The sequence below is a fragment of the Carcharodon carcharias genome, chromosome 26 (assembly GCF_017639515.1).
Source record: "Carcharodon carcharias isolate sCarCar2 chromosome 26, sCarCar2.pri, whole genome shotgun sequence".
In the NCBI taxonomy this organism is placed as follows: domain Eukaryota; kingdom Metazoa; phylum Chordata; class Chondrichthyes; order Lamniformes; family Lamnidae; genus Carcharodon; species Carcharodon carcharias.
In genome coordinates this window covers 8,023,374-8,048,546 of record NC_054492.1, presented here as the reverse complement: position 1 = coordinate 8,048,546, position 25,173 = coordinate 8,023,374, and the positions used below count along the sequence as shown (strand labels likewise).

The 25,173-nt window shown below is 41.9% G+C and overlaps 1 protein-coding gene across 1 annotated transcript; it reads left to right on the top strand.

The window, feature by feature from the left end:
• The first annotated feature begins 274 nt into the window (after nt 1-274).
• mesd (mesoderm development LRP chaperone) lies at nt 275-24,889 on the top strand. The gene is made up of 3 exons (XM_041174723.1): nt 275-484; nt 5,802-6,034; nt 23,709-24,889. The coding sequence occupies exons 1-3, from the start codon at nt 323-325 to the stop codon at nt 23,938-23,940; spliced, it is 627 nt and encodes a 208-aa protein (XP_041030657.1). The 5' UTR covers nt 275-322; the 3' UTR covers nt 23,941-24,889.
• The last annotated feature ends 284 nt before the right edge of the window (nt 24,890-25,173 follow it).

The following is a 25,173-nucleotide window of genomic DNA, read 5'->3' as shown; positions in this document are numbered from 1 at the left end:
TTGCTTTTATTTGACTTTGGGCAGGTTCGCAGCCCAGCTGTTTGGACAGGAACCCACCCGGGGTGCGGCAGCAGCTGCCAATCACTGGGGAGGGGGCGGGGCCTAGCCTCATCCCAGGAATACTATTGGTGAGTGTTCCCTGACAGGGGACGGGGCTCGGCGTTGGCCCCCGCGCAGTGCGCGAGTGAGGCGCGGGCGCGCACGACGCCAGGCAAAGAGCGCGCGCGTGCACGCACACGCACACGCACGACGCCCTGGGCCGGCGGGCGGGTTAAAGCGGCGGCGGTGGTGATCGCGCGGGAGGGAGGGAAGTGGTGTAAAGATGGCGGCGCCCGCGGCCTGGTTGTCGGCGTTGCTGCTCTTGTTGCTGCTGAGCGGCGCTGCCGGGGAGGAGGATGGGCCCAAGGCCGGCAAGAAGAAGAAGAAGAAAGACATCCGCGATTACAACGACGCCGACATGGCGCGGCTGCTGGAGGAGTGGGAGGTGCGGAGCCCCTGGGGGTCTGTGTGAAGGGGGGGGGGGGGGGTCGGTCTCGGAGCTTGGGGCTCGGGCTCTGTCAGGCGAGCGGCCTGTGGGGGCCTCCCACCCGGGCTCAGCCTCTCTGTTACCCCCACCCCACCCGGGCTCAGCCTCTCTGTTACCCCCACCCCACACGGAGAGAGGGAGCCAGGACCATGAGGGTGGGAAACAATCCGGGCGCTTTTCTCATCCAAGTTCAATTAGGCTCCAGGACTGGTGTGGAAAATAACCCCATGAGCTCCAGGGGAAGGAGAAGCCCTTTGTGGCATAGAGTAAAATAAATTATTGGTGTTCCTCTGAAATAATGTAGCTGCTGCAAGTCGGGATCACTGCATCTTGCACTGGAGGAGGCCATTTGGTTCATCCTGTCTGTGCTGACCCTTTGAAAGAGATGCCCAGTTATTCACTCCTCGCAGACCTGGAAACTTCTAGTGTGTCTCCACACTTTACTTTTCTCAGCTATTATTGAAGCTGCTTCCAGAATCCCATTAGCTCGTACATTCTAGATCATCATAACTTGTTGTTGAGCAACAACAGCATTTTGCAACAGCAACTTGTATTTGTAGAGTGCCTTTAGTGCCATAAAACATCCCACTTCATAGGAGCCTTACAAAGCCAAGTTTGGCACTGAGCCACTTTGGGAAAGATCGCCAACAAGCTTGATCACAAAGAAGTAGGTTTTATTGTGTGTCTGGAAGGAGGAGAGTGAAGTTTAGGGAGGGAATTCTGGAGTTTGGGGCTGAGGCAGCTGAGGGCATAGCCAACTAATGGTGGAACAATTAAAGTTGGGTATGCTTGAGGCTAAAATGAGATAAGTGCAGAAACCTTAGAGGGTAGTGGAGGAGATTAGAGATATAGGGAGGGGCAAGGCCATGGATTGACATGAAAACAAGGCTGAGAATTTCAAAATCAAGATATTGCTTAACCAGGATCCAATGTAAGCCAGTGAGCACAGGGAAGTGCAGCACAGAAGGAAGCCATTTGGTCCACTGTGCTTGTGTTGGCTTTCTGAACTAGCTAGCCACTTTTTCCATCCCCTTTTAATTTTATTTTTCAAATATGTATTCCCCTTAGTTAAATTATACTATGAATATATGGATAACACATTGTTAGGTGTTTATTACAGACCCCCAGCTGGTCAGCAGGAAATTGAGGAGCAAATATTGCACAATTTGGGGAGGTGTGTAAAAACCGTAACAATAGGGTAATTATATTAGGTGAATTTCAACTTTCCCAACATTAATTGGGATAGACATAGTCTTAAGGGCTTGGATGGAGTGGATTTCTTGAAGTTTTGTGCAGGAGAACTTTTTAGGTCAATATGTGGAGGGTCCAACAAGGGATGGCGCAGTGCTGGACCTAATTCTGGGGAATGAAGCTGGGCAGATAGCTGAGGTGGTGGTGGGGGAGCATTTTAGTGATAGTGACCCCAACATTGTACAATTTAAGCTTGTTATGGACAAAGAAATAGACAAGTTGCAAAAAAATGTTTTGGATTGGGGAAGAGAGGATTTTAGTAAAATAAGGCAGGATCTGGCCAAGGTAGATTTGGAATAGCTACTTGTGGGGAAATCTACAGAAGAGCAGTGGGGGGGTGTTCAAAAAGGAAATGGGGAGGGTACAGGCTCAACATGTTCCCTCTAGGATGATAGGAAGCAGTAACAAGCCCAGAGAACCGTGGATGACCAGAGATATTCAGGATTCGATGAGAAGGGAAAGGGAGGCTTTTAGCAGGTACAAGGGGAGCAAATCAGCGGAGGCATTAGTGGAGTACAGAAAGTGCAGGGTGAAGCTTAAGAAAGCAATTAGGAGAGCAAAAAGGGGATATGAGAAAGCTCTGGCTGGTAAAAGGGAAAATCCCAAAATATTCTATAAGTATATCAATGGGAAGAGGATAACCAGGGAAAGAGTAGGGCCCAATAGGGACCAGTGGAACAATCTATGGGAGGAGCCAGAGGACATCGGTAGAGTTTTGAATGAATACTTCACACCCACCTTCACCCAACAGAATGATGATGAAGCTATCGAACTCGGGGGGAGAGACTGCAAGGTTCTTGAGCAAATTGATATAGGGAGTGACAAGGTGTTGATAGGCTTAAAAGTGGACAGATCTCCAGTTCTGGATGATTTGTGTCCCAGACAGCTGAGGGAGGCAAGGGAGGAGATCACAGGGGCTCTGACCCAAATTTTTAATTCCTCTCCAGCCACGGGGGAGGTGCCAGAGGACTGGAGAACAGCTAACGTGGTTCTGCTATTTAAGAAGGGCTGTAGAGATAAGCCAGGGAACTATAGGCCAGTGAGTCTCAGGGCAGTGGTAGGGAAACTATTGGAGAAAATTCTGATAGAATCTATCTCCAATTGGAGAGGCAAGGTTTGATCAGGAATAGTCAGCATGGCTTTGTCAGAGGGAGGTCATGCATAACAAAATTGATTGAATTTTTTGAGGTGACAAGGTGTGTAGCTGAGGGTAGTGTAGTTGATCTAGTTTATATGGATTTCAGCAAAGCCTTTGACAAGGTCCCACATGGGAGACTTATAAAGAAGGCAAATGCACATGGGATACAGGGTAATTTGATAAGGTGGATTCAAAATTGGCTTAGTTGTAGGAGGCAGAGGGTGATGACAGAAGGCTGCTTTAGTGACTGGAAGCCAGTGGTATGCTACAGGGATCTATGCTGGGTCCCCTATTATTCGTCATTTATATAAACAGAGATAACTGGGGGGGGGGGTAGGATTAGTAAGTTTACAGATGGCACAAAGATTGGCCAGTTAACAGAGGTTGAGTGTCTTGGACTACAGGACGATATAGATGGGATGGTCAAATGGGCAGATAAGTGGCAGATGGAATTAACCCTGAAAAGTGAGAGGTGGTACACTTTGGAAGGAGTAGTTTGACAAGGAAGTATCAATGAACAGCATGACACTAGAAGTTCTGAGGAACAAAGGGACCTTGGCGTGTGTGTACATAGATCTCTGAAGGCAGAGGAGCATGTTCATGGGGTGGTGAAAAAGGCATATGGGACACTTGGCTTTATCAATCGAGACATGGAGGTCATGTTGGAGTTGTATAGAACCTCAGTGAGGCCACAGCTGGAGTACTGTGTGCAGTTCTGTTCACCACATTATAGGAAGGATGCGGTTGCATTGGAGGGGGTGCAGAGGAGATTCACCAGGATGTTGCCTGGGATGAAACATTTAAGTTATGAAGAGAGATTGGATAGACTTGGGTTGTTTTCATTGGAGCAGAGAAGACAGGGGCGACCTGATGGAGGTGTACAAGATTATGAGGGGCATGGACAGGGTGAATAGGGAGCAGTTGTTCCCCTTAGTTGAAGGGTCAAGTCACGAGGGGACATAAGTTCAAGTTGAGGGGCAGGAGGTTTAGGGGGGATGTGAGGGAAAACCTTTTTACCCAGAGGGTGGTGACGGTCTGGAATGCGCTGCCTGGGCGGGTGATGGAGGTGGGTTGCCTCACATCCTTTAAAAAGTATCTGGATGAACACTTGGCACGTCACAACATTCAAGGCTAATGGCCAAGTGCTGGTAAATGGGATTAGGTAGGTGGGTCAAGTGTTTCTCACATGTCGGTGCAGACTCGATGGGCCAAAGGGCCTCTTCTGCACTGTGATTGTGTGCATTAACCCCTCATTCATTTGTTGATCTTAAAGCTATGCTCACTGGTAAGCAGCAGGGACCATGTATTCAAATGTGGCTGAGAGCCAATTTGAAGCCACCAGAAACTAGACAAGACTGTGCCTAGATTCCCAGACTGTAGTCTGGTTATCTGATATCCCACAACTCTGAATCAGCTTTTTGGCATCAGATAGGACAATCCCTGTCATTGATAGCAGCTTTCATTCATGTACCAACTTTTAATGTAGAATGTAATATAATATGTTCAAAAACAAGGATATAAATAAATGAAATGTAATGCAACTGAGCCAGGACCAAAAGCTTGATTGAAAACATGAAGGTTTTAATGATAAAAGTAAAATACTGCGGATGTTAAAGTGCTGGATAAACTCAACAGGTCAGGTAGTACCTGTGAAGAGAGAGAAACAGGTAATATTTCAACTCCAATGTGACTCTTTGGAATAGAAGAGGTTTTCAATTAGCTGATTTTTAAAAATGCAGAGGGTAGTCGAGAGGTGGAGATGCTACAGGAGGTAGTTCAAATTGTGCATAGGGTGACTGATGATTCTACCAACAATGACTAAATGAATTTGGAAAGATGTAAAGAAAGACTGGGGTCGGGAGACTGAAGGACGCAGAGGGGATGTTAGATCAGAGGTAGCCGTTATTATTTGGAAGGATTTGAAGTTGATTTTAGGATAAGTGCATTGAGAGACAGAGAGACAATGTGTATCGGTGAGGAAAGAGGCTGATGTGGCGAGAAGGGATGGTGCAACAGTTGACCAGCTGAGTTTTGGACAGTTAAAGGATGGCAGATCATCTGAGCAGCCAAATGATAGAGACCCAACCTGAGGGTCTGAGAGCAGCAATAAATACTTACGAAATATTTTCACATTTTCATTGCCTGGCTCAGGCAAACCAACCGTTTGGCAAGTTGCCAAGTTTAAAAATACACCAGGAATTTCCTCAAAGTTATCCACTTTGATGCCAGAAATGCAGGGTAAACCTCTCTTGCACATAAATGGGATTTGCACCTCACTTCCAGTAAAGTTGAGCAAGCTGCAGTTCCAAGGAAGCTACCAGCCATTGTTTTGTTTAGCAACCAAAATGTTTCAAATCTTTAGTATTTAAGATCTTTATTTTCAAGAATTGACCCTGTTGATAGTATTACTGAGACAAGATTTGTATATTCCAGACATTACACACAATAATTCCTGCTGAGGGAATTAATATTTTTTTCTGTGTATATTCAATATTGAGCAGGATGTGGTCTGTGGTAAAGGTATTGTGGACCCTTTCCACTATGAACCCTCAAATTACTTAAGTCAACTTTCACTTTATGCAAGAGTCTATTCAATTATGAGTCCATTCAATTATAAAAGCTTAGAAAGTTTTCAAATTGTAGAGAGCTTTGAAAGCTGCGTACTTGATTGGTGTGCTGTTGGCAGTCAAGCACAATGGTGTAGTGTTCAAATTAATCTCTAAATCTGAACCGGTCAAAGAATATGGAAGAGCACTAAACAAAACGGCCATTTCCATTAAGTGCTCACTTCATGTCATCCTGCACAATATTGTTTGGCATTAACATCGATCTCCAATTAATACACTATTCTTCAGCAGAAATTTGTATTATTTTATCTTTATACAGAAAGACGATGATATTGAAGAAGGAGACCTACCGGAACACAAGAGAACTTCTCCACCAATAGACTTTTCCAAAATTGATGCCAGCAATCCTGAAAACCTTCTGAAGATGACCAAGAAAGGCAAGACCTTAATGGTATTTGTAACAGTGTCCGGGAATCCCACTGAGAAGGACACAGAGGAGATCACCAGTCTTTGGCAAGGCAGCCTGTACAATGCAAACTATGATGTCCAGAGGTGAGTGTCTGAGCATTGTGACTAAAAACTATGGATAACTTGTGAATTGACAAAACTAATTCTGAAGATTAATTTTCGGATATTTTGGCACTGTGGCAGTAATGCTGCATGGTGATGGGAATGGATCTCCCATCTGTGCTGAATGATGCACATAAGAACTTCTGCTGTTGTACTAACAAATGAAACGGGGTCTGTTCAGTTTAATTACTCATTCAGTGATCCCAGCTTTAAAAAAATGCACATACTGGGTGAAAACTGGTCTTGCGTGAGCACCTTGTTGAACGACCAACTGACATTACCGTCTATGTTTGCATATGAACAGTTGCTGCTTGAATGGCGTAGAGGGACTCGGTTAGTAATTTTGGACCTGTACCTCCATGCAGGCCGTTACATTGAGAAGAGCTATTTGAGAATGGGGGGAAAGCAGGAGATTTAAGAATTATTTTAAGGAGCAAATTAGCATTATCAAAACTGAGATTAACAATTTTTTTCTCAGGTAAGATTATCAAGGGATTATTGACCAAAAGCAGGTACAGTAAATTAAGTTGAGGTGCTGATCGGCCATGATTTAATTAAATAGTCGAGTAGGCTCGAGGAGCTGAATAGCTGTCTCCTTTTCTTATATTGCTGCTGCAATTCCAGGACCATTCCCTATATTTGGAGTTAGCTGCTTTTGCAGTTCATCATGCTGTAAATTCAGACGTGGCTAGTTACATTGTCTGGAATTGTGTCACTCTGAACTCTGTAAATATGCACCATAGATTAAGATTATGAAATTTATATAGTTATTACTAACTGTGCCATACTTAGGGACTTCTATACAGTTAGAGTTTCTGTATTTTGGACGAGACGTTAAATCGAGGCTGCATCAAACTCTTCAGGTGGACTTAAAAGATTGTGTGGCACTATTCAAAAGAGGCCTTGGGAAGTTCTCCCCTCCCCCCAAAAACACGAGGGAGACAGTGGTGTAGTGGTAATGTCATTGGACTAATAACCCAGAGACCCTGGGTGATACTCTGGGGACCAGGGTTCGAGTCCCATCATGGCAACTGATGGAATTTGAATTCAATTAATAAATCTGGAATATAAAATTTGTCTCAGTAATGGTGACCATGAAACTATCATTGATTGTCATTAAGAACCCATCTGGTTCACTAATGTCCTTTTTGGGGAAGGAAACCTGCCATCCTTACCTGGTCTGGCCTACATGTGACTCCAGACCCACAACGATGTAGTTGACTCTTAACTGCCCTCTGAAATGGCCTAACAAGCCACTCGGTCTCGAGGGCAATTGAGGATGGGCGATAAATGCTGGCCTAGCCAGTGATCCCCACATCCTGCGAAAGAAAATAAAAAGTTTTGGCAGGCATTTATCCCTCAAATAACATCACTATAAAAGATCATTATCTCAGTGCTGTTTATGGGATTTGGCTGTGCGTAAACCATTACAACAGTGACTGCAATTCAAAGGCACTTCATTAGCTTTAAAGCGTTTTGGAAAGTTCTGAGGTGGTGAAAGGCACTATAGAAACACATGTTTCTTACATTTGGAACAATTAATGATTTTGTGATTATTTGCTGATGTTGATTAAATTACTGCTGCTTTAGGCTGTAACGGTTCTAAAATAAAAAAATCCACCAGGCAAAAGGATTGAGTAATTGCTAAACCTGTCTCTGTTTGTACTTTGTTTTAAAAGATGAGAAACGTTGACTGTAAACTTTCTCAAAAAGTCGGCCTATCCATTAGGCCTAAAGCAGGAGTGGGAGTCTATAATAGTTATTTCCTATGTCTTTTCCTCAAGAGTGAAGGATCCTGAAATCCAGTTATAGAGGAGCCAGCATTATGCAAATACTGACTCTTGTGGTTATAAAAAGCAACCAAGGCACAAAATACCAGAAACGCTCCAGGTCAAGTGGAGAGTACCACCACCTGCAGGTTCCCCTCCAAGCTCACACCATCCTGACTTGGAACTATATCACGTTCCTTCACTGCTGCTGGGTTAAAATCCTGGAACTCCCTAACAGTACTGTTGGGTGTATCTACACCACATGGACTGCATTGGCCCAAGAAGGCTGCTCACCACTGCTTTTTCAAGGGCAATTAGGGATGGGCAGCAAATGCTGGCCTAGCCAGTGATGCCCACATCCTGTGAAAGAATAAAAAATAAGCAGCATCCTTCATCAAAACTCATGCCTGTACACCATTAGCTCCTTTGCTGTCTCTTTGGAATTGTTTGACGTGGATTGTTTCCAGTTTATTATGCATTATTCCAGATTTCCAGAACCTTCAGTTTATACCAGCTAAACACAAAGCATAAAGAGGTACGGTCTCTTAAAATGGACCAAGTATGTGGACAGTTTGGACTCAAGGGCCTTAAAGAAGACAGCCTCAAACAAGCGAGGCTTTAACTGACCTTTTCTTTTGCGGCTCTAACTGACCTTTTCTTCTGCAATGTTACTAAATTCAAGACAGCTTCCTGTGGATTATTCACATGAAAGCTTTTTTTAAAAGGCTTGACGCACATACCTCAGCACTATAACAATAAATGTACAATCAGCTGTATGAATAATCTTTGAAATTACCTTGAGATCTAGTAAGTGAACATTTAGAAAAGCATAACTTGCTGAATGGCAGTCAACATGGGAAAAGATAGTTTAACTAATTTGGAATATTGAAAAATATCACTAAGTTTTGGTGGAAACTGAAGAAAAAAGGCAAACTCTTAGTGGTCTGAGTAAACATGAGTGAGGCATGTTCCCACCAGCCCTGACGTTATTAATTTATTAAGCCATAGCTAATTCTGAAGTGGAGTTGTTAATGTAAGGAATAGGGTAAAGGGAAGCTGTGAATTGCGATGAATGAAGCAGTTATTGTTTCAACAATACACTGATTCAAACTACTATTACGATGGTGGATTCAAAATTCTTTACTTGAAAATTGTGCTGGTTTATTTAATACAATGTAGAATCATTATAACCATAGAGTGCAGTGCAGGAGGAGGTCATTTGGCCTCTTTGAAGACTAAGCGCTGGATTTTCACGAAGTCAGGAAGACTTCATGGACCTCTAAAAAGGGCAGGTGGGACCCGGATGTGGAAGTTCCACCCCCGTTTCTAACTCATCTACTTTTTGTTGGTAGGGCAAAGGGGCTAAGTGTGATTCACAGCTGGGAAATCTGAACTCGGCAGGATCGCACTGAGTTCAAACAAACCCTGATTTGGCTGGTTCAAAGGCCTTAATCTGCAATGTGGGAGCCATTAATTGATGGAATGGACCTAAACACTCAGGGGCATGCAAGATCTACATAACTGTCTCAATCTCCAGTTTGAGTGCCCTTCTCTTTAAACTTTTAAAATAAACAGACTGCAGTTGTCAGTGAGAGTTGGAGGAAAAAAATCCTCTGCTGGACTGTTTTGACAGATGTGGTTGGAAAAAAGGTAGTATCTGGTTGTCCCAGAGAACCAAGGTTGGCCTTCCGACCAGCCCTAATTCAGTGCTCACCCATCCCCATGGCCAGCTACGCTCTACTTCAGGGTTCAGCGAGTCTGACCCTATCCTGCATGCACGACCCATAAATAGTACATGTTTGAAACACGTCCACACTATAAACTCACTCAAACGGATGCAGTTTGGCAACACAATTAACAATGCCCCTAAACGCGTAACACACCAGAGCTCTCTGGTCACATTCTCTCAAAGTGAGGAATTTGCTCTTGTGCATGGTTTCAATTTTGGTGTGCCTTCATCCCAAATCAAATGGAAAGAAGTATTTGCTGAGTTTGACCTCGTCTATTCCAACTATCACGCCTCAAACCAGCATCTGCTGAATCCTTGAAAGTGCACCTACCTGATCTAGTGCATGCATTTTGCAGGATTCCAAACGACCTGTCTGATTTTCACACATGCAATGCTGCAAGACATTTGTGTTGTGAGGCCTTAAGACCAACCAGGATAGACACATCAGTAAACCTGACAGAGGGGTGGGAATAGACATCCTTAACAAGCGTGACCGTATCAAAAAGAAATGCACAACATACTTAATGACAGGCCCAAATTCATATCCATTGGACCTGCCGCTCAATATGACCGGACAGCCTTGCTTGAAAGTAAGCTATAAAAACGCTTGCTGGACTTGTGTAAGAGTGATGAGCTGCCACATGATATACGTGACAGGTTTCGCCCCGGCGGCATACTGCATCCATATATGTGTGGGTTCCATGAGAAACGTGTCTTCGATGGAATGAACCTAACCTCCTGCCTCTTGCATATTTTTGATATGTGGATGATACATTTCCTATATTTAAATCTGTAGCAGCGTGCAATAATTTCCTTGCATGGCTTAAGGGCTCCAGCTGCACTCAAATTCACCTTTGAAATGCAGCAGTCAAATTAACTCCCTTGGCATAGCATTTGAAAAATCTGTCAGGGGAGTCTCTACCACGGTCTACCGCAAGCCTACCTTCACTGGTCAATACACGCATTGAGATTCTTACAGTTCCACACACTATAAGATTGGCCTTATCGGCAACCTCGTAAATAAGGCCCAAGCCATTTGCTCACCATGCAAGTTTGATGCTGAAGTAGGGCACACCAAAGGCATCCTGCGGGATAATGGCTACCCTGATTGGATCATTTTTTGCGGTTTATCGCGCAAACTCATTAATGGGCCTAAGGCCATCACTTTTGGCCCTGAAAAGTGTCCAGTCTACCTCAGATTACCCTGAAGAAGCAGGTGAAGGTAGCTGTTTCACGTTGCTATTATGCAGCAGCAACACGAGTGATATTTGCCACTAACGGGATGCCACCATCAAGTCAAAAGACATTCTGCCTGTCACATAAATGAGTAATATGGTGTATGAATTTCAGTGCCAGTGTGATGGTAGCTATGTAAGTTGTACGTCCCAAAGACTGCTGTATCTTATCAAACAGCATGTTCCAGCCACATTTTGCAATGAACAAAATGCAGACCATACCCCACCAACCCGTGTTTGCAAAACTCAAAACACAAGTGTCCAACATTAGATGTGATTCTATGATTGGAAAACATTTCCTCAGTGTGCTAAAAATTACGCTAAGAACCAATTTAAGATGGTCAGTCAGGCTTGCAGTGTAGCGCATTTGTGTGTTGGAAGCTACATATATTAATACATAGGGACCCGTTCTTTGCAGATAGAACACTTTGCGCCTGTTTCAAAATAAGCAATAGCCATTCACTGGTTCATTTCTCGGGGCAATGCCTTGACCAATTGATCAAGCTGCCTGGTTTAAATTTCAAATGAGCTTGGCAGTTAACTGTCAGTCACTATTAACTGGTGCATTCTCCATGGCAATGCCTCTACCAATCAGAGTCCACTTGCCAACCAATCAGCATTCTCTTTTCATACTGTATGAAGTTGTTGCTTCTCTTGATGTTGGTATCTTTGCAACTGTCCTGATCAATTCAAGATGTAAAGCTTCGACAAAATGTCTTTTTTCAGCAATACTCAAATACTTCCCTTAGTATTTACTTATGGTTCGCTATAAATTACCTTGGCTGTTACGTCCCACATTTATTTTAATCTTGGAGTGAACTAAATTCTCCACTATTTTCTCAGTCTCCTACAGTTTTTTTTTCCCCCGGTGCATGTTGCTATTTGCTCCATTGCATGTACTGGCTCTCTGAAAGAACTATTCACTTAGCCCCATTCATTTGTCCTTAAAACTTCAAATATTTTCCTCCACTCCTAAAATATAGTATGGATTAATCTTTCACCAGTTTCCAGTGGGACACTCTAAAATCATTTATTCTAACTCCTCTGTTTCTCCTTGCCCCTCATCTAAAGTGTTTAACTCGATTAAGTTGTTTTTTGAGATAACCAAGATAGTTCGAGGATAATGCAGTTGATGTGATAGACAAGGCCTTCCAAAAAGCATTTGATAAAATGCCACACAATAGGTTTGTTAGCAAATTGAACTTCATGGAATAAATGGGACGGTGGCAGTGAGGATACAAAATTGACTGAGTGACACGGAACTATGAGTCGTGGTGAACATCTTTTTTTGGACTGGCGGAAGGTATACAGTGGTGTTCTCCAGGGGTCAGTACTAGGACCATTGCTTTCCTTCCTTGGTGTACAGGGCACAATTTCAAAATTTGTGCAAAATTTAGAAATATTGCGAACTGTGAGGGAGATAGTGATGGACTTCAAGAGGAGACAGGCTGATGGAATTAGAGGACAAGTGGCAGATGAAATTTAGTGCAGAGAAGTGTGAAATGGAATATTATACTAGGAAGAAGAAGGAGAAATGATACAATTCTAAAATGTGTGCAGCTGTAGAGAAAACTGAGATATACAGTATGTGCACAAAACAGTGCAGTTGACAGGGTAGGTTAAGAAAGTGGTTAATAAAGAATACAGTATTGTGGGCTTCATTAGTAGAGACCTAGTGTGCAAAAGCAAGGAAGTTTTGGTGAACCTTTATAAAAGTGGTTTGGCCTGAACTAGAGCCTTGTGTTTAATTCTGGGCACTGTGCTGCATTGCTTGAGTGTGTGGTGAACGTAGATCAATCATGGCTTTCCAAAGGGAGTTGGGGAAACACCTGAGGAAAGAAAATTTTCAGGATTGCTAGCAAAGGCTGATGGTGTGGGACTAGCTGAGTTGCTCTTGCAGAGAGCTGGCAAAGACATGAATGGTCTCCTATGCTGTAATGTTTAGTAGATTCACCTTCTTTTCCACCCCCTGCCCCTTCTGTTTTGGTGCCTTCCCACATCCTCCAACCCCCTCTTGTCTTGGTGCCTCTTTTCTCCCCCTTTTATTTTGGCCCCTCTTGTTTTCCCCCTCTCTTGTTTTGGTGCCCCTTTATCCCCCCTTTGGTTGACACCCATGATTTCATGCTCTCTGATTACTGACTGACTAACCAGAGGAAACTGTTTTGCATTCAAAATCTAAAATTAAAACGAAGAACTTACATTTTATATAGTGCATTTCACAATTTCTAGACATCTCTGTTTTACAGCCAGTGAAGTACTTTTCGAAGTGTAGTCCATGTTGTAATGTAGGAAACATGGCAGCCAACTTGCGCACAGCAAACTTTCACAAGCAGCAATGTGATGACGACCAGATAATCTTTATTTCTGTGATGTTGATATAGGGATAAATATTGGCTAGGACACCAGGGATAACTCCCCAGCTGTTCTTCGAAATGTTTTTCATCCATCTGGGCGAGTAGATGGGGCCTCAGTTTAACATCTCATCCAAAAGACTGCACCTTCGACAGTGCAGGACTGTATTGGTGCAGCATTGGAGTGTTGGCTTTGATTCTTGTGCTAAATCCTGGTGTAGGAATTGAACCCAGAACCTTGTGACTCAGGCAAGAATGCTATCACCAACTGTACCACAGCTGACACCCAGAATCTGGGTGTCTTAGATGTCTTGTTCTAATGAAAAAGGCATAGTTTATTGTTTGGTCTCGTACCTAAAGCCTTTTAGGCTGTGATCATAGTGAATTACAGAAAGTTAATGTGCAGGTACAGCAGTCAATTAGGAAGACAGATGTCATGTTAGCTTTTGTTACAAAGGGATTGGACGATAAGAATAGAGAAGTATTATTACAGTTATGCAGGGCGTTAGTGAGGATGCACCTGGAGCACTGTGCAGTTTTGATGGTCTTACCTAAGGAAGGATACTTGCCCTAAAGAGTGTGCAATGAAAGTTTACTAGGCTGGATCCTAGATTGAGAGGATTTTCCTACGAGGAGTGATTGAGTAGACTAGGCCTAGATCCCTGGAGTGTAGAAAGATAAGAAGTGTTCTAATTGAAACATATCAAATTAAGAGGCTTGCCAGGGTAAATGCTGAGAAAATGTTTCTCCTGGCTGGAGAGTCCAGAACATGGGTTCACAGCCTCAATAAAGAGTTGACCAATTAAGACTGAAATGAGGAGAAATTTCTTCACTCAAAGGGATATGAAGCTTTGGAATTCTACACTCCAGGGCCCTGTGCATGCTCAGTATGTCAGTGCTTGATAGATTTTTGGATATTAAGGGACATGGGAATTGTGTGCAAACGTGGTGGTGAGGTAGAAGAATGGCAGTGTAGTGTCAGAGGGCCAGATGCTCTACACTTGCTCCTATTTCTTATGTTGTGCACTAATACTAGAGGAAAATATTACAGATGCTGGAAATCTGAAATACAAACAGAAAATATTGGAAATACTCAGGTCAGACAGCATCTGTGAAGAGAGAAACATTTAACATCTCAGGTTGATGACCTTTCATCAGAACAGGCAAAAGTTAAAAATGTAGCACACTCTCTATTCTCTCCATGAACTTGATATCTTCCCAAAACTGGACATAGTATTTTAACTGGCCTACCCAATGACTGTCATAGGTTTAGTATCACACAAAGCACATATAGTATGGCCAAGCTCACTTTTTCCATAGGCAGTACACTTCTTCAAGTCATTAATTCTGAATTTATTTTTTTTTAAAAAGAAGAATATTATTTAAATGGTGAGAGATTGCAGAGCTCTGAGATTCGGAGTCTGAGTGCATGAATCACAAAAGGCTAGTGTGCAGTTACAGTAAGTAATTAGGAAAGCGAATAGAATATTATCATTTATTATGAGGGGGAATTGAATACAAAAGTAGGGAGGTTATGCTTCAGTTATATAGGGCATTGGTGAGACCACATCTGGAGTACAGTGTACAGTATTGGTCCCCTTATTTAAGGAAGGATGCAGATACATTGGAAGCAGTTCAGTGAAGTTTATTAGATGAATACTTGGATTGTGCAGGTTGTCTTGTGAGGAAAGGTTGGACAGACCAGGCTTGTATCCGCTGGAGTTTAGAAGAGTAAGAGGCGACTTGATTGAAACCTTTGAAGACCTGAGGAGTCTTGACAGGGTGGATATGGAGAGGATGTTTCCTCGTGGGAGAATCTAGAACTAGAGGGTAACTGTTTAAAAATAAGGATGGCCCATTTAAGGCAGAGATGAGAGAGTTTTTCTGAGGGTTGAAAGTCTTTGGAACTTTATTCCTCAAAAGGTGGTAGAAGCCGAGTCTTTGAATATTTTTAAGGCAGGGATAGATCCTTGATAAGCAAAGGGGTGAAAGGTTATTGAGTGTAGGTGGGAATGTGGAGTTGAGACTACAATCGGACCAGTTTCTTGAATGATGGAGCAGGCTCGAAGGGCCAAGTGACCTACTCCTAATTTGTGTTCATATATAATTTGAAAGAAATTCCTGCATAAAAACTTCTGTTCCAAAGCTAATTGATTAACATTTGCATATCATTGAAGATTTTTAATAAAGCAGTGAAATGGCGATTCAAAATTGTTTTTAAGGCTGTAACCCCAAAAATAATCTGGTATTTTAGTAGTTTCCAATTTGGCCATTTATTCAAATACTGGTACCGTGTCTAATCTTTGACCCTTCTGAGGTGAATAAAATGAGTATTGCATCAGGGTGGGGAGAAGCAGGGATTGTGCAAGCGGCTGACCCTTACTGTAGTTCTAAAGCAATATTTATTTTCTACTGTCATTTGTGTCTGGCTTCAGACTTTGTTTGCTGGTCAGGATAACAGGGCAGTGCTGCAGGCAATTTACTCCGGGGCGTTGCCTCTGATGTGTCACGCCTTGATTGATTAATATGTGGAAAACACATCCTGGTAGCGTACTTCTGTCTGAAACCCTCATTGTCGCCTATTTATTGCCATTTGGCCCATTGAGTCTGTGTTGACTCTTCTGAGGAGTAATCCAGTTAGTCCCTCTCTTTGCACTCCTTTGTTCCCCATGTACTTGCAGTTTTTTTCTTTTTCAAGTATTCATTCAGTTCCCTTTGAAGGATATTGATGCATCTGTATTCACTGGTCTTATCAGGCAGTGCGTTCCAAACCCTAACCACTCATGTATTTTTAAATAAGTTTTTCTTTGTCATCTTTGGCTTTATTGTGCCCTCGTGTTGGCCCTTCAGCCATTGGAAAGAGTTTCCCTTTAGTCACTCTATCAAACCCCTTTTTATTTTAAACACCTTTATCAAACCTCCTCTCAGCCTTCTCAGCTCTAAGAAGAGCAACCTCCACTTTTTCCAGTTCCCATTTAGTTATAGCCCCTCATCACTGGAATATTCTAGTAAATCTCTTCTGTACATTCCAAAGTCCGCACGTTCTTTCTAAAATATGGTGCCCAGAATTGGGGACACTACTCCTACTGGGGCCCAGCTAGTTTTCACAGACTTGTCATATAGGTTTGGCATAACTTGCTGACTTTTGTACACTCCATTGATAATGCCAAGGATGCCAAATGCTTTATTAACTTCTACTGCCACCTTCAAAGATTTATGCACAAGCACTCCAGGTCTTTCTCTTCTTCCATAATTATGTCATCATATTGTGACCTAAGTTAGCAAGGATTGTGTTGTCTCATTCTTCCTACCACTCTTTAGAAAGGATATATTGGCCTTGGAGGGAGTGCAGCATAAATTTATCAGAAGGCCTCCAAGGGTTAAATTCTGATTTGAGATTACACAAATCATTCTTTGGAATTTTAGAAGATTGATGGGTGATTTGACTGAAGTTCAAAATATCATGGGGAACAGGGTAGATAGTAAACTATTTCTGCTGGCTGGGGCATCTCGGACTAAGGAGCATAGTCTAAAAATTAGAACCAGACCTTTCAGGAGTAAAATTAGGATGGTAGAAGTTTGGAAATCTCTTTTGCAAATGATAAATGATTCTAGATCCATTGTTAATTTTAAACCTGAGATTGATAGATTTTTATTAACCAAAGGTATTAAGGAATCTGGGGATATTTGGAGTTGGGTTACAGATCAGCCATGATATAATTGAACGGCAGAACAGGCTGGAGGGTTAAATGGTGTACTGTATATCAACAATAGCAGTGTTCCTTGTACTGAATCTTGTGGAGTTCCACTGTTGCCTCCATCCAATCTGAAGAAGTCATTCACTACATTTGTTTTCTATCCATTAGGCAATTTTGCAAAATACAATCACTGTGGTTTGATGAAAGGGAAATCATGTTTGACAAATTTATTGGAGTTCTTTGAGGATGTAACAGGCAGAATGGATAAAGGAGAATCAGTAGATGTAGTGTATTTGGATTTCCAAAACACATTTGGTAAGGTACCACATAAAAGGTTACTACACAAGATAAGAGCTCATGGTAACAGAGGTGATATGTTAGCCTGAATAGAGGACTGACTAACTCAGAATGAATTGATCGTTTTCAAATCAGCAAACTAGTGGAGTGCCTCAAGGATCAGTGCTGGGCCTCAACTATTTATGATCTTTATTAAAGACTTGGAAGAAGGGACCAAGTGTATTGCAGTCAAATTTGCTGATGATACAAAGTTTTGGAGGAAAGCAAGCTGTGAACAGAATTGACAGTTGCAAAGGATACAGTTAAGTGGGTGAAAATTTGGCAGAGGGAGTATAATGTGGGAAAATGTGAGGCTATCCACTTTGGCAGGAAGCATAGAAAAACAGAATATGATTTAAGTGAAGAGGAACAACGGAATGCTGTGGTACAGAAGGATCTGGATGTCTTTGTACATGAATCACAAAAAGTTAACATGCAAGTAATTAGGAAAGCAAATGAATGTTGGTCCTTATTGCAAGGAGAATGGAGTATAAAAGTAGGGAAAACTTGCGATAATCGTACAAGGCATTGGTGAGGCCACAGCAAGAGTACTGTGTACAGTTTTGGCCTCCTATGAAGGTCTACTTCGAGGGATATACTTGCATTGGAAGCAGTCAGAAAAGGTTCACTAGGCTGATTCCTGGGCTGAAGGGGTTGTCTTTTGAGGAAAGATTGAGCAGGCTGGGCCTTTTCTCATTGGAGTTTGGAAGATTGAGAGGCGATCTTATTGAAATATATAAGATTCTGAAGGGGCTTGACAGGGTAGGTGCTGAGAGGGCATTACACCTCATGAGGGGGATCTAGAACAAGGGGCTCAGTTTAAAAATAAGGGGCACCCGTTTAAAATGGAGATGAGGAATTTCTTCTGAGTATCATTAATCTTTGAAATTCTCTTCCCCAGAGAACAGTGGAGGCTAGATTGTTGAATATATTCAAGGCTGAATTAACAGATTTTTGATTTACAACAGAGCTGAGGGTTATGGGGGTCAAGTAGGAAAGTGGAGTCATGATCAGATCAGCCAAGATCTTATTAAATGGCAGAGCAGACTCGAGGAGCTGAATGACCTACTTCTCTTTCTTATCATATCTGATGTATCCACACTGCTGCTGCCCCTTTTGTGCTATGGGCAATAGCAAACCTTTTATGGGTTCTTTATTAAACATTTTGAAAGTCCATGTAGATAATGCCAATTCCCTTGCCCTCGCCAACTTCTGTTACCTCATCCAAAAAACTCAGATCAAGATAGTCAAACATGATTTGCCTGTAACGTGTCCGTGCTGGCTGGCTCCCCTTTATTAGTCCGTGCATGTCCAAGCAGCTGTTAATTTTCTCCCAGATTATTGAGTCATATATGAGGAACATCCTGCTGCATTAATTCCCGGTTGCTCTTACGTGACTAACTGAAGTGACAAATGTTGTGGTGATGCTGTATGTCTTTGCATTTGACTTCTTTAATCTGATTCAGCACTGTTGACTAAGTTAAGTGGTGATTTTATATTCCCTATGGCCAATGAACAGCATCATAGACTCTGCACATAGTGCGTCTTGTTTGCCTATCATCTGGTGACTATATGGTGACTCAAACACTTCATTTTAAACTTAAAAGCAGGACCAATGGGATAAGGAAATAATTTGATTACACAAAAGTGAACTCGTTCTCATTGTTGTACTAAAGCTTACTGTCACCCAGCTTCCGATAAAGTGTACAGGAAGGACTGGACAAGGACGTGAAAGTTTACATGTCTGACATTCCATTTTTCAAATGTTGGAATACATTTCACTCTTGGTCTTTTCTGAAGTTAGCTGATCTTGTGTTCTTTATGGTTGGCCTGGGGTCTAGAGCAGGGAAAGAGTATTTAACCACAGCGGATAAGTTGTTTTACCTGACCTGTTCATAAGGCCATAAAATGTCCTCCGTGTGGGTACTGGTCTAGAATGGGTATATCCTGAGGTCATTCAAATACTAATTACTTTCAGTGAGGGAGATTTCTCTAAATTGGCAGCAGCTTGGGCCCTCTGATATGGTGCTGCTGAACACTTTTTTTGTTCAGACATGCCTGCCTCCTCTCCCTCCAAGTTGAGGTTAGGTCACTTGGAAATTTCAAAATTAAGATTCAGATTTTTGGAGGTTACTGAAATTTCCAGGTGTAGGTCTGAAGGGACATGAAACCAAACTGGGTAAATGGATTTAAAAAATTGATCAGCCGATGTGTATTGTATATGTGAATTGTAGGACAGACTTGAAGGGCTGAATGGCCTGTTCCAGTATCTTGCTTTCTCTACGTAAGGGATTCCATTTCAAAAGCATTGTAAAAGTTGTAATGTCAATATGCTATCGAAGTGTCAGTTTGTTCCTCTCTTCAAACTAAGGTTCAAATTATTTTCTTTGATCAAATTGAAATATGCTTATCTGGTTCAGGCTAGAGGTTTCGAAAATTATCCAAAGCATCCAAAAGGTTTAAGTTTTGATGAAAGGGCGTTGACCTGAAACTTTAACTCCTTTCTCCTTAAGCTTTCTATCAAATTGTAAGGCTTCATACTTCATGGTTGGGTTAGTGGTAAAGACACTTTGATGAAGGGCCCCAGTGGTGTTGAGGGGATGCAGGTACTTGATTTGTAAATAAGCTGTTCATGATTTATTTTTACGAACTCAACCTGAAAACTCAAAAGATTTCAGAGGGCTTGAAGCTGGATGCCTCATGCTGCCAAGCCAGAGATGACCATGGGGTCTCAAAGATAATGCAACAGCGCCACCAGTCCTGAAAACCCAGTAATGCAGAAGAATTAAGATCAAAATAAGTGACCAGAAGATGACTGACTTAAATGTGACCTTATGACAGGGATGGTTGCACAATAAGTGCATGCAGATTTTAAAATATTGTAGTTGATGTTACAGTAAACTGAGGTGATATTGGATTGACAGTGCAATTACTGGTCTGCTATTGGTTCTTTTCTGCTTCCTGAATTGGATATTCTGTAACGTAAGTGGTTCACCTTTGAGTCAGTCAATTTAGCCCTGTGCGTATACATATCAAACTGTTCAGTGTGATGCAGTGGATTCTTGCAAGATGCCAGATGTTTAATTCTATAGACAGTAATGGAGCTGTGACGCTGTTTAGGAGCTGAAGTCACAGATCCATCTATAGTGATGTATAGCAATAGTTTTAAAATAAAAATGTAATTCTGAGCGAGTGCTGTCTCTCATTTGACACTCTGAGCTTATCACAAACAATCCTGCAAGGATATTAGACTTCAAGATAAAAATATACAAGTAATGGCTTACATCCTGAGCTGAGAGGACAGTAACTTTCTTGAGGTGCACTAAATAGTTTTCCCTTTTTTTGTCTTGTATCTGAATTTCTACAGATTTCTGCCTACATTTTGAAATCTCTTGTTTCTTCTCTGACTTCTCATTGCATCGAGGTTTTGGAGGTCTGGGTGATTTGCTGTATTACACACCATTGACTAAATGTGAGCATTTCAAATCTGAAACCTGAATCTGAAGCTATCGATCTCTCCCTCCACAGTATAATTTCTTTGAGTGAGAGATGTTCCCATAATTGTCATCACATTGTCACCCAAGTTAGTATATCATTTAAATGACACTTTTGTTTTGTACTATTGCTTCAGGCTTGATGTTTCCACTTTGGAAATAGATGTACAGTGATTCTCCTAACTCCATTCTACTGAGGGACAATTTTCCTCATTGAAGTTTGGTTACTTGATAGACTGGAGAAGCTGTGATTTTTCTCTGTGGAGAAGCTGGAGAGGAGATTTGATAGAGGTGTACAAAATCATGAGTGATCTGGACAGAGCTGATAAAGAGAAACTGTTCCTATTGGTGGAAGGATTGACAATTGGAGAGCACAGGTTTAAGGTAATTGGCAACATGAGGAAAACCTTCACACGGTGAGTGGCTAGGACCTGGAATGCACTGCCTGCGAGTGTGGTGGAGGCAGATTCAGTCATGACATTCAAAAGGGAAATGGGTCATTATCTGAAAAGGAAAGATTTCTGGGGCTCTGGGGAAAAGGTGGGGGTATGGAATTAGGTGAATTGTTCCTGTGTGGGGCCAGCACAGACATGACTGGCCATATGGCTTTGTTCTGTGTTGTAACGATTCTATGATTCTAAATTACTGACTTGAACCTCACTGGTCACGCAAGATAGGAAGTTGTGAGTGTGCTGCCATCATTCCTTCATTTATCATTGGGTATAAAAATCTTGGACTACGTTCTTGAACATTTCTGATGTACACAGCAGGCAGTTGAGGCTCTCCACAGGAGGCAGGTGAAAGAAAACAGTCTCTTAACTGACCAGCTGGCCTTTTCCTGTCTGTTTTTGTATGCTTGTATGTTCATATGTCAAGTTAGTGTAGGTCTGCAGTCCTCGGTATAAATCTTGGGTTCAAATGTTTGAAATCTCTGTTGGCTGTAACCTAAATCACACCAAGTCCCATGCACTCACCATTCCAATGTTTGCTGAGCCACATTGGCTCCCGGTCTGGTAATATCTTGATTTTAAAATTCCTACCCTTGTTTGTAAATGTCACCGCTGCCTCCCACCTGCCAATGACTTCAGCCCTCCCTATCTCTCTCACCTCTTTCCAGCCCCACAACTTTTAGATTTCCGCGTTCCTCCGATTCTGGCCTCTTGCATATCCAAGATTTCATTCAATCCACCATTGAAGGCTGGGCAATTAACTGTCTGAGTTCTAAGCTCTGGAATTCCCTTCCTATACCCCTCTACTTCCTTATCCTTTTTAAATTACTCCTTAATCCTCTTTGACCATATGTTTAGTCTCCTGTCTTTAATAACTTGCCAAGTGTGAAATTTACCTGATAATGCTCTTGTGAGGGAACGCAGCATGGTTTACTACAGTGAATGTGCTATGTCTATGCAAGATTTTGTTGAAGGATTCTTGTGGCTGATCATGATACATGAAAGACTGGGGACAATAAAATTGGAACTCAAGTTCTTTTTTTGTCTCATACTTGTTTTGAATGCATGGAAGAACAAAAGTAAGCAGGGAGGCAGATATAAAATCCAGCAATAATAGGCAAGCAAATTCCTTTGGAACATATAGGAACAGGAGTTGGCCATTCTGGAACCAGGAAACAGTCTCAGATTCTTGTTAGGCAGGGGAATCAAAGGTTATTGGGGGTAGATGGTAATGTGAAAATTGAAATGCATGATCAGCCACAATCTTATTGAATGGTGGAGTAGCTCGAGGGGCTGAATAGCCTATTCCTATTCCTTATTTTCTTAATAAAGAGGCAGGCCATTTAGGACTGAGATGAGGAATTTCAGAGGGTAGTAAATATTTGATATTCTCTTCCCCAGTTGGCTGTGGAGGCTCCGTTATTGAGTATGCTCAAGACAGACATTGATAGATTTCTAGACAGTACAGATATTGAGGGCTAAAAACAAAAAAACTGCGGATGCTGGAAATCCAAAACAAAAACAGAATTACCTGGAAAAACTCAGCAGGTCTGGCAGCATCGCGGAGAAGAAAAGAGTTGACGTTTCGAGTCCTCATGACCTCGAAACGTCAACTCTTTTCTTCTCCACCGATGCTGCCAGACCTGCTGAGTTTTTCCAGGTAATAAAGATATTGAGGGCTATGGGAATAGTGCAGGAAAATGGCTTTTGAGGTAGAAGATCAGCTGTGATTTAGTTGAATGGCAGAGCAGACTCGAAGGGCTGAATGGCTTACTCCTATTTCCTATGTTTCTATTCAGCAACTCTTAACTTGTTCAAACCATTCAGTCAGATCACAGCTGATCTGCACCTCAGTTTAATTTAGTTACCTTTGACCCATATTCTTTAATGCCCTTGCTGAATAAAATTCTATCGGCCTTGATTTTAGCTTCCACAGTCTTTTGGAGAGAATGTTTCAGATTTCGCTACCCTTTGTATGGAAAAAGTGCTTCCTGATTTCACTTCTTGGTGACCCAGCTCCAATTTTAAGATTGTGCTCCTGTGTTCTGGATTCTGACCAGAGTAAATAGCTTCTCAGTACATAGTCTATCAAATAGCTTCATGAATAATTAGAATTTAGCAATACCAGCCGGGTTTATGCAATCTCACCCCCTAAGTTAACCTCTTAAGCTCATGAATCTGCATTGCACCACTCCAAGGCAAGCATATCCTTCCTAAGGTGTGACAAAAACAGAATGTGGTATTCCAGATGGTGTCTGACCAAGGAACTGTGAATGGAACAAAACTTTCACCCCTTTGTAACCCAGCCCCCTTGAGATAAAAGCTAACATTCCATTAACCTTTTTGATTATCCCTGTCCCCGTGCATTAAATCACCAAAAACATTTCCTAGGCTGAGCACAAGGAATGGAAAGACCTGACTGTAAAAGTGCATCAAAAACCAGTAACTTAGCCAGTAGAGGGCTGGGCGTTTGGATCTATCTCCCATTATCTTGGGCTCTGTTTCCTGATGGTTCCTTTAATTTTGATCGAGTTATCTGGATACTGGGCACTTCCGCTCTTAGAGGAAAATTCACTTCCCTGTTTCCTTTCCTAGATTCGTTGTCGGTTCTGACCGTGCCATATTCATGCTGCGTGATGGAAGCTACGCTTGGGAGATTAAAGACTTCCTGATAAATCAGGACCGCTGTGCAGATGTCACTGTTGAAGGACAGGTGTATCCTGGAAAAGCAGCAGAGAAAAAGAAGAATGAAACCAAGCCTGATAAGAAGAGAAAAGATGCAACGGCTTCACAGAGAGACAACCGAGCGAACAAAAATGAACTATGATGCAGTTGAGTTAAATGGTTTTCAAATGACTAGATGAAATGAAATTTTCTTTTGTATTTGATGATTGCCTTTTGATGTTAAGATTTCTTATTATGGAGCTATTATTGAATCCACAGCACTGGATTTTATAGCTCACCAAGTTTTTGGAGGTCAAACTGGAGTGTGAACTCCACCTAACGGTCATTCCTAATATGAAGGCACTCCTTTTAAAAAGGTAAAAATGAAGCCTCTAGGTACAATTGTAGACTTTTAAATCACAATTGCTGCTTGTATCTTACACCTCAACACTGAATGGGATTCCTCTTCATTTTGTTCTAGTTTACACTTCAATTTAAATACAAGTTCCTTTTTGTGATTTAAGTACTCTGACGCACAGACCATTATTTTCTATTGGTGCCTTTTATGAACAGTAACATATATACAAATGTTTATAACTTCAAAATGAAATTATTGAAAATACAGCAAGTGTATGGCCCATATATGTGTAATGTATTAAACTGATTTCAAGCTGTTTCAGACAATACTCAGGCACATTCTGTACTGCATTCATCTTACTGTAATGTCTTTACCCCATCAGCTTTCATGTTGACTCAGCAGAACCTGATCTGCGCTGTAGCCTCAATACATGGTATGTTTGTCAGTCTTGCAAATGTATTTTTTTTTTGTGGGGCAAAAAAGCAATTCAGCTGTCAGTCACTTCAGATGTTTCAAAGAAAATCACTCATAAATGTCTCTTTTTCCTGAGCTATGTGCTTAGTATGCTACGTTTTTGAGGTCCCTCCGTTGCTCCATTCTATATGTACAATACAGTCAGATCAAGCTGATGTTCAGTTGTTGTAGAATGTTGCCTAGAACTTTAAACATGTTATCTGACATTGTAGTAACTGTTACGATGATGCTTTTAAAATGATTGGAGTATTTACTGATAAAACCTCACTTGCTCAAAGGAGGCAGTGTTTGTATTGCTATCTTTTCTGCTGTAATGATGTAGATTGCACCACTGTAAATTATTTCCGCCAGTGTTTTCCAAGTTTAATGTTGTAGTTACATCATGCAGATGGCTACTGGTGCCACACTGTGCTATTTTCACAAGTGGAACAGTTTCCTGAGGAATTAAAGTATCCAGCTAATTGCAAAGAACGATGGCGTAAATAGCTGCATCTGCTCCAGCATCTAACCCAGATGGTCAAAACACTTTTGTGTGGTGAATGAAGTCCCAATTTGGTGGAGGTC

Excerpts from the sequence above, each read along its gene's own strand:
- mesd (XM_041174723.1), top strand. The coding sequence starts at position 323 with ATGGCGGCGCCCGCGGCCTGGTTGTCGGCGTTGCTGCTCTTGTTGCTG. Across the intron at positions 485-5,801 it reads GGCTGCTGGAGGAGTGGGAG|AAAGACGATGATATTGAAGA; the intron begins GTGCGGAGCCCC and ends ATCTTTATACAG. Across the intron at positions 6,035-23,708 it reads GCAAACTATGATGTCCAGAG|ATTCGTTGTCGGTTCTGACC; the intron begins GTGAGTGTCTGA and ends TTCCTTTCCTAG.